The sequence below is a fragment of the Chiloscyllium punctatum genome, chromosome 11, assembly GCF_047496795.1.
Source record: "Chiloscyllium punctatum isolate Juve2018m chromosome 11, sChiPun1.3, whole genome shotgun sequence".
Lineage (NCBI taxonomy): Eukaryota > Metazoa > Chordata > Chondrichthyes > Orectolobiformes > Hemiscylliidae > Chiloscyllium > Chiloscyllium punctatum.
The window spans coordinates 50,034,655-50,048,514 of record NC_092749.1 but is presented as its reverse complement, the minus strand read 5'-3'; the positions used below and the strand labels follow the sequence as shown (position 1 = coordinate 50,048,514).

Here is a 13,860-nt window from a genome sequence, read left to right as displayed (position 1 = left end):
GATAAGTATGAACATTCCAGAACTGAGAGATAGTTTCAGTCTCATCACCGTCTCATCTGCTGGCAGTGAGTTTATGCAATGTGTATATTCGCTGTTTAGGTGCTGTCAATTCTAGATATGCTACACCCTCCTTTACAAAAACAAAGTCGCATGGCAGTGAATATGGTGTAATCTACTTAGGTGATGTGAATGTTAGCACTGTAAGAGACATGAGATTTTGTACATTGAGCAGTGTAAGAGTGTAGTACTTCCATCGTTAGGAAATGGCATTTGAAGATGCACACTGACCTTGATGGTCATAGAAGTTGTTGCCCTAATGTGGTCAAATCCTTAGGTTTAGGTAGAGGAACTCACTGTGACAGCTATCAGGTTCGACTGACTTATTAATCGATACCTGGATGATTTCCTGAGCCCCTGTGAACAGAAGAATCGTTCCTCCTCTACAGCACAACTTCCAATGCAGTGTCTGAGAACCTTGGAACATTGTCTTTCTAATGCCCTGCACTGCTATTAGGACTCTTCCCAATCCTGTTCCCGCCCAAACATATCTTGCCATTAAGAAATACAAGCAAGGGAGAGAAGTGGTATTTGGAATTTTTTAAATTCATTCATCGAACGAGGGTTGTCTAGATCAGCACACTTTCTCTAGATGTTCTTGACAGTTCTTGAGGCTGGGAAGAGGAAGGCCATCCTCTGATGTAGTCAGTCATTCAGGATCTCCAAATCCCTTTGAAGAATCACAGTGCTATCTTTCCCTACTCCGATATGTTCACATTACATCCTTGAATAAGCTAGCAGATTTGAAATATCAGCCTTTTAGAGGTGGGCAGAAGGGATGGATGTCATTCTGGGAATGGCACACATTAAGATAAAAATCAGACTGAGAAACACCATAACAGCAGGGTAGGTCATTTATAAGAAGAGTTTGGCAGATGGGGGGAGAAAACTTGTTTGTTCTCATAGTGAAAGACACTCAAGAAATCTCCACACAATCAGAAATGAATTAGGTATTAAAACCAAAGATTCAGTTCAATATTTTATCTAAAGATCAGTTTTCACACTACAAAGGATATCCGAACGATATGGGCTGGAAGAATTTTGATGGATATTTGAATGTCCAGATAATCGAATGCCAAGTAACACAGTTTAGCCAAGCATTGGGACCTTGCAATCTTGCCAGATATTCCAAAGTTCAGATAAACGAATGCTGGCTAACTTGTGATTGTTCCAATGAATGTCATGCACATTTTACCTCAAGTCCAATATTTGTTGTTGCCTTTCTGAAACTGTAAAATAAGTGAAGTTAAAAATTAATAATGCATTTTTTACATCACACCAAGACTCAAACAACTAAGAAGCAACATCAGAAATAAAAAGTTAGTCAGAAAATCCACAGCAATTCCACAAAACAACTCCATTACAATGTGATAGTGGACTGCTGCTCCAACAAAATGCAATACGAATTACACGAAGATTTGCTAAGGAGGGCCACATGAGAATAGAGTCCTCGCCTCCCCTTTACAAGTCCATTGACTTAAAAAGAGAAGAGAATATAGGTCTCTGATCTTTAAAGTTCTGTTGCTTTGGGCCTAGTTACGGATCTAGTATACCCTCAGCACTGGAGTCCATCAATCCAAACTGCGGTCCAAACCATAGGTGCACAAAAGGATTGTGAACCTAATAAGAGAAAAGACTTGAATTAGTCCTTTTGAAATGTTTTGTGGCAATCACATTTTAAAAAAAAATCAGAACTGTAGGACCAGCTTAAGGATTCTTCGAGGAAGGAGCAAGTCCGACATAAATGCTCTTTTGACATTTTTGTTATAATGCCACATCATTTCTTGTTACTTTTCAATACAGTGTTTGCTAAAGATTGTCCGTTGTACATACTTATAAAACAGACTCGTCTATACAATTATTTATTTGTTTTAAGGATTGCTCAAAGGTAACTGATATATTGTAGCTTTGTAGATGTTCTTTGTAGATGTACTTTAGTATATTAACAAATGTGCTGGAGGAGTTACATTTTCAAGTAAATTTCATTACAAGGCTTGCTCAACCATGAGCAATTTACACTGTACCTCTGAGATCTGCAGATGATCATTCTTGTAGCAATTTAGTTCTGTTTCACTATTTCAATCACTCCCAGTACATTCACAGGAGTGAAGTATTTAGTCAGTGATAACGTCACTGTTGTGAAAGTTAAAATCAGCTTTTATATTGTTACTCTTGATAATGAGGATCAGTAAAAATGAAATAGTTTTGATCATATTCAGCCAAATATAAATTGCTTTAATTGTGCCTTACTACACGAATATTAGTGACTCATTAATATTCATATGTTAGATATTACAACTTTATATACAGATACTTGCACACCCAGTAATTCTTTTTCTTTCCATGCAATATGAAGAATAAGAAATGATTAATAAAAGACAACACAATGAAAGGGGAAACTCCACAAATACAAAGACTTTGATTGTCAAAAGAATCAAATTAAAACAAAGCTGTATCTCATATCTGAAATGTGTTTCAAAACTGAGCAGTACATTTTTAAAATGACATAACTCTAATATGAATATCATTTGAAGATCTATAAAAGTGTAAGAATATTTCAAGTGGAAGGTAAATGTTACTCAACCAATCATGATAAATTGGAAAATATCCTCCACTGGTCATCTTAAGTAGAAAACATCTGCCCAATTGATTTGACATATTCATGGAAAGCACTTAAATGATTATTTCTTAAATACTTAATCAAACCTTACCTTCCACTTACAGTGATTTCATTTACTTCATAATATCTGCGCCTGAAGTTCACTGACATTTATCTGGTACGGTATTGGTCTCTCAGGTGAATTCTTACATGAGTAGCCTTGACAAATTCTTGAAGAGCTGGAGAACCACAAAATTCATTGTACCCAGGACGCCTGCTTGGTTCAGAAGTCGATATGTTGAAAGTCACATTTCCACCTGAGCATGGAGTGGTTTTGGTTAAAAATAAATGAATTTGAAAGGAAAGAAAAATATACTAATTCACACCTGAGCAGAATGGAAATGGTTTCCTTAGCAGACAAATAAAACTTTACCTGAAATCACTAGTTTATATGAGCAATTCCATGGGCCTTTCACTGTAAATCATGCTGTATGTCGACTGGCATATAAGACAACCTTCAACCTCATGCTTTTGCATATATGACCTCCCTTTTCAATCATTGCTCACAGACAGAGCCTGCCTCAATTTTGTAACCCACAAATAAAAGTTTTACTTAACAATACCTTGTAACTGTGCACAAGGCACAAAACAAGTAACACAGATGGTTACAAAGGATCATGGGACTTTAAGACACATCCATTTTTTGTCTCAAATGCTGATGGAATTTCAAAATGGTGACAACCCGAACCAACACTGGTGATTCAGTCTTAAACAAGACATTTAAGTGAACTCCGGGTAATCATATATCCTTAGCCATTCATTTTTAAGAGATGTAGAAATCCAAATGCAACTCTGTTCAACTGCTTAAAGACCACTTACTCCCTGCTCTTTGGATGTTAAGATATCCTTTGCACTCTATTCATGGCTGGACCTATACTAGTTTTCATTTGATTATTCTCATGATCTTTGCAAATCTCTGCAAACTCATCATCAGGTGACAGAAATTCATCCACCTAAGGGGCATGATAATTCACATCATGAAATGAAATCTCACCCACTGTTCTGAAATGAACCAAGAATATTTTAACCCCCTACCCTCATTTAAATCCTTCTAGTGATTCCTCACATTTCCTGCTAACTTGGTAATTGAAAATTGGGTAGAACACAGGATCACAGAACATTGGCACAGGAACAGGCTACTGAGTCCCTCTTGCCACATATCTTTAAATACCAGGTTGTCACAGATTGAATGATCTTCACTTAAAACCCATGATCAATATGTTTGTATGGAAAAAGCTGTGTCTCTTCTTATATTTGGAGTATATATCTGAGGTATTTTCACAAGTGATCATTGATACAACACTGTTGTATTTGCCACCTCTACCATTATGTGGTACTGGGCAATGTTGTTTGACGTAGTTCACTGTCACTAACCCTCCTTTATCTTGGGCCTATCTGGTGAACAGTTATTATGCATATACATCATCATCTACAGTATCTACAGGAGAGGCAATGTTCTTAGATAACAAGATCTTCGATAACTGTTATTATGTGAGAACAATATGTACAACAACATTAGGTCAGGCAGATTTACTGGGAACTTAGGGAGCTGGTGCAGATACATTTATTCTCTTCAAAAGCTAGAACTTTTTGACATCACTCAAGAATCTTATACAATATCAGTAAAAGGGGTAGACTGAATATAACATGGACATTAACCTATTCAGGGCAATTACCTTTTAGAATAGTATTATGCTAAATAATTCAGTAGCAAGTTTCTGTGAATTTAAAATAAGACAGTTTTACTCTTGTATACTTACTCTGAAATACCATAATAGCTCACAGTCTCAAACACAAAGAATGCTCACAGACACAAAGAAGGGATGCAGATGAATGCAATGTACTGTTACTGGTAACAGTAAATACAATCTCTGGTTTATGATCCCTGGTCTCCCATTTGGCAGGCCTATGGTTTCTTGAAATGATTTGGCGCTTTAAAATTGCACCATCTGATCATCTTCTAGAGTAGAGCAATCACAGCAGACTGATACATTAAATTATATAGTTAAACCTCTCGAAGGGTGGTCCTTGGGTAAACTTAGATTAGAACAGAGTGCCTTACGATGAGGGCTGCCCTTGAACTGAATGGCTTGCTAAACCACTTCAGAAGATGATTAAGACAGTCACTGGGTCAAAATCCTGGAATTCCTCCCTATTGGCATTGTGGATTGACCCACGGCAGGTGGACTGCAACAGTTTAAGAAGGCAGCTCACCACCATCTTCTCAAGGGCAGCAAGGGACGGGCATTAAATACTGGCTGGCCAGTGATGCTCATAGCCCACAAATGAACGAAAAAATTTTAACAGTATTACTATGGGCCTGGAGCTACAGGTAGACCAGACTAGGTAAGGATTGCCGATTCCCTTCCCTAAATGTACATTAGTGAACAGGATGAGTTTTGATGACAATTGAAAATTGCAACATTACAATTACATGGTTAATTACATGGTTACTTCTAGACTTTTTATATTAAATTCAAACTTCAACAGCTGACATGAAGGAATTTGATCACAAGTCTCCAAAACTACTCCTGAATTCTGGGTTACTAGTCCACTCACATTACCATCACGTCACCACCTCCACTAAGGATTGTATTTATGTCCCATATACACCATTGGTGAGAAGCGTTCAGTGGTGTACATTCTCTTAGTTGTGAAGAAAGGTCAGTGAGCTGATGGTATATGAGCTGCTTAGTGTAGTAGCTCCTTTCATGTTTAATTTTGGGTCCTGGCAGATGAAAAAGATGTAGTACCACCGTGGTGTAAGTAGTACTTTAGTAATAGCTACAATGAAATGACACTCTCACTTGAATAGGAGGCATCTGAGGGAGATATCTGGTATGCCCTCTGTGGTGGCAAACTTAAAATACTAAGGGGCATGTAGCATTATATAGACAGTACCACATACCCTGGCGGAGCTTATCACCTTGCAAAACTGGGACCAGGTTCCCTTGAGTTACCCACCAGCACTGACCTACCCAGCCACCACTGTCCAGGCTGCCTCAGCAGGCAAGATTTCTCTCATTGTCATTTCAAGCAAAAACAGTCCTCAAGCAGAACCCAAACCTTCCGTTGTTGGTCCAGCTCCACTTTTAGTCTGATAGAAACAGGATTCCACTATTGTTACAGAAAACTATCCTGAACACACTCAGGAAATATGCTGTATTTCTGACATGAGCTTGTATGCATATCCCAATCTACATGAAAATTAAAATTCCCCATTAAAACCATGCTGCTTTTACCATTCACTGATATAATCCTCACATTAATATCTATGATACAAAAGTAGACAGAAATCATATAAACACACCAAGCAGAAGTAGGCTGCTTGAACCCCTCCACCATCCAATTACTTCATGCCTGATCGGATTATTCCACTTCACTGTCTGTATCTGATAACATTTGATGTCTTTGCTTATCCACCTCTGTCTTAAAAATGTTCCAAGACTGCTTCTACTGATTTTTTAGGAATTCTAAGACTCATAACCTACTCTAATAAAAAAAAATTCTCCTCATGTCTGTCTTAAATAGATGATCGCTGAAAATGTGTTGCTGGAAAAGCGCAGCAGGTCAGGCAGCATCCAAGGAGCAGGAGAATCGATGTTTCGGGCATGAGCCCTTCTTCAGGCTCATGCCCGTAATGTCGATTCTCCTGCTCCTTGGATGCTGCCTGACCTGCTGCGCTTTTCCAGCAACACATTTTCAGCTCTGATCTCCAGCATCTGCAGTCCTCACTTTCTCCTTAAATAGATGACCCCCTATTTTAATCAGTGACCCTTACTCCCATAAGAGGAAATATCATTTCCACGTTTATCCCAAGACCCCTCAGAATCTTATGGATCAACCAGGTTGCTTCTTACTCTTTCAATTTCCAGCAGAGGCACACATATCCTGCAGGGGTCTCACAGCTGGTTGCAGGGGTGTCAGGGATTTCAATTGTAGAGGACAAGTTAAGCTTTTCTCGTGAAGCTCTGAGATTTCCAATTCTAGCCTTGATCTTCTGCACAGTAAGCTGGCCTGGCAGAAAATTCACTGCTGCTTCCCATACAGATAACGGTGTTAAAGTTGCTGTTAGGTCCTGATGACATCACTTAGCAAACAAAAAGTGTTGTTCCAATTTTAGTTGAGTGGCATGCTCAGTTCCACGGATTCAAATCCCATACGTTCCAGCAGCTCCAGGGCAGGGAGAATGAGCTGAGCAATTTTAATTGCCTCGCAGCCCAGTTCCTTCTCAATTGAGTGGGTTAATGACACCACATGAATTTCTTTATCTCGTCTCAGAGGCAGAAAACATTAGCCTTGTTTTGTTGCTCCAGTACAGTTCTTGCTCTTTGACTGACAGAAATTAACACGATGATGGATTGTTTATCTCAAGCAATAACATCAAATCAGGCACTGATAACACAGTCCTGGCAAAAAGACTCTGCAACTGTGACTACTTGGGCAGTATGCCACTGTTGCACAGAGAGCTGAGTTCACACTAAAGACAAGCCATCATCACTTCCTTGTGAAAGGAGTTTAAATGCCAGTAGCAACCATGAATAATCAAAGCCATTTTGCCAGTGGAAATGAAATAAGCAAAAATGCAAAACTGAGACTTATCTAGCAAAGCCAACTAATGCCTGGAGCAAACCGCACCAAAGGGGAAATGAAAATGAAAAAGAAAATGCAACAGCAACAACTTGCAGAAATACTTCTGATCTGCCAGGTGCATGGTGTAATGGCTCAGCGTGCATCTTATTTTTAATTTGGGAGCTTTACGTCATGGTGGAGCCTAAGCTGACAGTGTGAATTTGGCTTGGGATGCTTTAATAAATTACTTAAATGTCAAAATAGTATTGCTTATGCCATTAGCACAGTTTAGCTTTTACTCTAAATCATCTGCTGAATAATCAAGCATGCTATGGCACATGCCTTAACCAAACACTTTGGGGATAACAAAACAAAGCAAAAATACACTTGAGAACAGCAACCAAATTATACCACACAGGAATTCCAAAATTATATGTGTGCAGTATCTGATAAGCTCCACAAAAACATGCAAAGATGAGCAGAACACTCACCTTGCCTTGTTCCTGCTACTAGCAGATTTCTTACTACTTTGGATTCAGGTGCAAAGAATCTGAGTGATCGTATTGAATTTCCCTCCTCTAGGCTTGCGTTGGTGTTTTATGCTACAGGGTGGTCTTTTCATTTCTGAGACTGAGACATCCTTGTAGATCAGATTTTCAACCACTGCAGTACAAACACTTCAGTCACTTGCTCTGCTTTATTTCCGAAGAGAAGGTCAAGTTTCGCTCCTTCTCTGGTAAATATATTTACATATTGATGAAGAAACTTATATTGAACATTTACATTCCTCAACATCCAAGCCCGTAACACTATGGTTGTCCCAGTCAATCTTTGGTACATTCAAAATCTCTTCCCGTTACAATACAATTATTCTTACATATATCTGAGATCTATCTACATATTTTGCTCCTCAATTTCCCTCTGACTAATGGGGGCTTTTGTACAATCCCATCAAGGTGATCATCCTTTCTTTTTTCTAAGTTCTACCTGCACAGCTTCTTTAGATGACCCTCAAGAATATTCTCTCTAAATGCAGTCATAATAATTTTCTTAATCAAAAACACCACTCCCTCTCCTCTCTTGTCTCCCTTTCTATCTTTCCTATAGCATCTAAAACCTGGAATATTAAGCTGCCAGTACTATCCTTCCTTCAGCCAGGTCTCTGTAATACTGTCATGCCCCACTCCCATACATGCCCTGAGGTCATCAGCCCTACCTGTAAGACCCCTTACATTGAAATAAACACAACTTAATCTTCAGAGTTGCCTCATTCTCTGACTTGTTTTTGTCTACCTTTACAAAGTAACAAGGTCCTTTTTGATTCAGAATCATGCTTATTTATCTTTCTATTTTCACTGTTACATCGGGCCCCTCTACAACCACCTGCCCACCTTCTCCCCCCCACTCCCTCCCACACACAGTAATTTACAGGCTCAGACGCTTTTTTGGTTGATGGGAGTTTCAGCTAAGTGCTTGATTTGTTTTGAATATTTTAAATATTTAATCTTTTTCTCTTGGATAGATTAAAATCTGTAGGCGTAAGAAAGAGTGGTTTTTAATACAAAGTTTGTGAGAAGATTTGTAGCTCGGGTGCTCGTTGTTGTGGTTCTGTTCGCCGAGCTGGGAATTTGTGTTGCAGACGTTTTGTCCCCTGTCTAGGAGACATCCTCAGTGCTTGGGAGCCTCCTGTGAAGTGCTTCAGTGATCTTTCCTCTGGCATTTGTAGTGGTTTGAAACTGCTGCTTCCACACACAAAAGAAGTTGCATCAAGACACTATTCAAAAGAGCCACAACACACTGCAGTACACCTGAACTGCAAAAAGAGGAAGAAGAACACCTATACAATGTATTCGCCAAAAACAGATACCCCACCAATTTCATCAACAGATGCCTAAGGGAAAGACAACAGAACGAGGACATGCCACAACCCAAAGGACTAGCCACACTACCATACATCAAGAGCATTTCCAAACTGACAACCAGACTACTGCGACCACTAGGACTCATAACAGCACACAAACCAACAGCCACTCTCAGACAACAACTCACCAGAACGAAGGACCCGATATCCAGCATGAGCAAAACCAATGTAGTGTACAAAATCCCATGCAAGGACTGCACAAAACACTACATAGGACAAACAGGAAGACAGCTAACGATCCGCATCCATGAACACCAACTAGCCATGAAACGACATGACCAGCTATCCTTAGTAGCCACACACACAGATGACAAGCAACATGAATTCGACGGGGACAACACTACTATTATAGGGCAAGCCAAACAGAGAACAGCCAGGGAATTCCTAGAGACATGGCACTCATCCACAGATTCAATCAATAAGCACATCGATCTGGACCCAATATACTAGCCACTGCAGCGGACAGCTGGAATTGACAACCAGAAGCGGCAGATTTAAACAACTACAAATGCCGGAGGAAAGATCACAGAAGTGTTTCACAGGAGGCTCCCAAGCACTGAGGATGTCACCGGGACAGGGGACGAAATGTCTGCAACACAAATTCCAGGCTCGGCGAACAGAACCACAACAGTGGTTTTTAATATCTAATATTCTTTACAGAATTTCTTTTTAGGCTTATTGTCACTGAGGGCATCCAGGAGACAACAGAGTGTAATGGTTAGTAAATTTAGAGAGATATTACATAGCAGGATCAGGCAGACAGTTATGACTGTCAGGAAAGGTCTGTAGCTATTCCTCTCTCAAACAGATGTTTTGTTTTGGGAACTGTTGAAGGGGACAGTCTCTCAAAAGGAAATATAAGTGTCAGTCAGATCTTGGGCACTGAGAATGAATCTTATGCTAAGCCAGATCGAGATTTAAAAGATAATTGTTATAGGGGGCTCTCCCATCAGGAGCACAGACAGGAGGTTCTGCAGCCGTGATCAGGAATTCAGCATAGTATGTTGCCTTCCTGGTGCCAGGGTAAAGGACGTCTCAAACACTTGAAGAATATTGTTAAAGGGGAGAGTGAGCAGCCGGAAGTTGTTGTACACATTTGTAAGAATGTCATAGTTAGGAAAAGGGTTGAGGCTTTGCTGAGTAAATATCAGAGGTTAGAAAGAAGATTAGAAAGCAGAACCTCAAAGGTGGTAGTCTCTGGTTTAATCCATATGCTATGTTCTAATGACAGAAGGAATAAAAAGATAGGGCAGATAAATCAATAGCCAAAGAGATGGTGCAATGTACAAGAATTCAGAGATTTGGATCATTGGGATATCTTCTGGGGAAGAAAAGACCTGTTCAAAAGGGATCCTTTTTTTTGAACTGCAAAGCGACCAATATCCTATGACTGTTGGAGATTGATGGTAAGTGAGTGATGGGGACTAGTGCATTGAGAAGTGTGTGAGATGAGCAGCACAGTTAAGGGGATATGTCACTTAAAGATATACTTATCGACACTTACTACTCCTGTGAAGTTTCTGAACTTTTTGTGGCACCGCATCCAGGTCTTTGGGGCTTCATTCCTCACATTATCTGCCAGCACAGTCCAGTTCCTTTGCCTTTGCAAAGTTTGATTTAAAAAGGGCCTGTTATGGATAGATCACGTCCTTCTTGCTTTTAGCTTTCACGAGGAAGGTAACCACTGCAGCATCAGAAAATCTTGGAGCAGAAAATCTTGTGGTAGGCAGAAGCAAACTATGTTGGCTGTTTGAGCAGTCTTGGTGTAGGGGACATAGCCTAAATATTAGATTAAGACCAGTCAGGTGCAAAATCAGTAAGCACTTTGATGTAAAAAGGTTCTTTTTCTAAAAAATGCATCTGATATGAGATCAATTGTAAATTTCATACGTGTGATTCATGGATTTTTCTTAATCACAAGTATTAAGGATTTTTTGACAAAAGCAGTTGTTTAGAGTTAGTTTGCAGATTGGTCATGGAATGGCGGAGAAGGTTCAAGCTGTTAACTCAACTATTTTTCTTTCTATTTTATAGCCAAACAAACATTACAACTGGTTCACAGCTCTCTATTGTATTCACTGAGCACTGGTAATGAAGAAATGTTCTGTGGCCCTTTATCTTTTTTACATCTGTACCGAAGTACAACCTTCTTATTATCACACCCAATTTATCAGGCAATTTATTTAAGTAGGCAATGACATTAAGCACCTTTCTAAATTAAATGGAAAAGGGTAGAACATGACTAATATTGAAATTTTTTAAAATCAAGATAATGAGAACAGACAGATGTAAAGGACAGAGGTTAAATAAACTACTGAAAGAAAGAGGATTGTAGAAATATTGAAAAACAGATTTTTTTTTAAATTCTCAATGATCAGCACTTTGCACATTCTAATGTATTCATTGAAATAATCATCCCATCCTTCACACATATGCTAGATATGGAATAATTTGTGTGCGTGTGATATTACATTTAGGTTAGTTGTGGCATCTATGGAGCTTAAAAGGGTAAACAACCATTATGACATAAAATTGGATATGTAATTCATCGATGATCAGAAAATGGCTTTGTAAACTGTATATCATAAAAACAAAATGGCACACATTTTATATCCAATGTGATTTTATAAATGATTTTAAGGTGAAAGTAGACAAATGTTTAAATTTATCATACAAATTCAGCAATGGGTTAAGCTCAATAAAGCCCTTTTATAGAGCATTGCTAGTCAAGATGGGCAGATACAATAGCTACACTGCAATGTGGAAATATAATTCTCAATTGTGATTTCAAGGAGTATAAACATACTGAGGAAACCGAAGGCAATTCACAGCATCAGGATGTTCAAGGGGACTATTATTGACTATTCCAAAAGTACTTATGCAGTCTCGAGCAAAATACTGCCAATCTATCTATTCAGAGTTTCCTGTCATTTCCCTTCGAATCTTAACAACTTCTGACTGAGGGCTACTAAACTGCAAAATAATATAGAAGACCTACAAATAATATAAAAGGGAAGGAAACACAACTTTCAAATAATTTTGCAAATTTACACAAAGACTTCAGTGCAATTAAAGTTTAAACATACTGATAAAGATGCCGTATCCAAAACAATTTATAATCATATTCATTGAAATTAGCTGAAACATAAAAAGTTGAATAATCCCATATCTCGAGTTTGTGCTAGGCCCCTGTCACTTGAAGATTTGAAACTGAACTTGCATTTGGTCATAAAGCAAAATCAGAGCTGGATTTGGGGACTTCCTGTGATTTTCAAAAACAATGACTATAGTACATTTGCTTGTTCTTCTGTTTCTTGATTATCATTTCTACGCACAGAAAAATATTACACTTCATATTGTTGGCGACATCTTCCAATGCCTGTTCATTTGAAGTTATCCTCATCTAAAACACAAATTTCCATCATAATACTGATGAACATTACCCAAGAATACAAACTGTAAAGAGATTTTCACCATGTACAGCCACTTTGATCATTCAATATTCACAAAGGGGAAATTCATTCATGGCGAGACAGCATAGTTTAAAGTAGGCATCAAAAACTATGGTTTTAGGCTTTCCAATATTAAATGAAGGAGTCGACAACCTATCCAAATGAAGGGAAAATCTGTTTTAGGCATCCTCAAAAATAAGAAGAACTTTAATCATAGTTAAATCACATTATCTGCAAGCTAAAAAATAGAGAGATAACATTGAAATACAGATATAACAACATTAATATTCATGGCAAAGGCAGTTGCTGAACAAAAGACTAATTTTTTTGTTGTTGCTATAGAATCAGAGGAACTGACTAGATGGTTTTATATACGATTTTGAAATGAGAAACCACTGAATGGCAGCAGCAAGTAAAGGTATCATGAGGTAACCCTATTAAGCTTTCAGCAAAACATGAACAACAAAGGGACTAAGCAGGCCGAGGGACTGATCATTATGGTTTACAGCTGAAGGTAACAAAGAGAGTGTAGGCACAAAGGATGTGAGAGTTGAGTTATACCAATCTCTTGTACTGAAGACATCTGAGAGCCACATATATCCTAATCTAACAGGAAGAAAATGTCTAAAGATGCAACTGATTTTTGGTGCCACTTGTTCTGGCCAACTGGAACATCCAAAGATTTTAGAACAGGTCAAGTTATGTTTCTTACTTAATATCTGTATTAATAGTTAAAATAATAATGTTTGTGACAGTGCATTACTGTGCTTCTGCTGAGCAAAGTCCAGATATACAGTCTGCACCATCCCATATAGGAGATGTCAGAGGACAATTCCTCCACAAGACAGAGTATCAGACAAAGAAATAAAAGGCAGATTTAGCTGTTAACTTAGTAAACATGAAATCTGATCATTAGTATAGGATTAGAAGTGAAACTAAGTCAGGGCAGTGCCTTGCAGTTGCATGATAGAGGGAAGCAGTAGAATAAGATATTGCCAGCTATGTTAAAGCTGCACAAAACTTAGAGGACAAGGAAGAATAATGCATCACAGTCACAGGTGCAGATTAGCATGGTAGACAGGCTGGAGGGGTTCAAAACAGCTCAGAACTTTCAATCACATGTATGTTACAGAATGTTATAAAAATCCCGCTTTGATTAATTTGAATTCAGGAGTTGTTTGAACTCCTCACAACTTAGG

The 13,860-nt window shown here is 38.5% G+C and overlaps 1 protein-coding gene across 1 annotated transcript in view; it reads right to left on the bottom strand.

Annotated features, from left to right (window-relative positions):
• The window catches only part of ush2a (Usher syndrome 2A (autosomal recessive, mild)), a 929,735-nt gene that overhangs the window by 846,035 nt on the left and 69,840 nt on the right, over positions 1–13,860 (bottom strand). Inside the window, 4 exon segments of the mRNA XM_072580162.1 lie at positions 1,253–1,286; positions 2,769–3,031; positions 3,280–3,286; positions 12,016–12,203. Coding sequence (XP_072436263.1) covers positions 1,253–1,286; positions 2,769–3,031; positions 3,280–3,286; positions 12,016–12,203 — 492 coding nt within the window.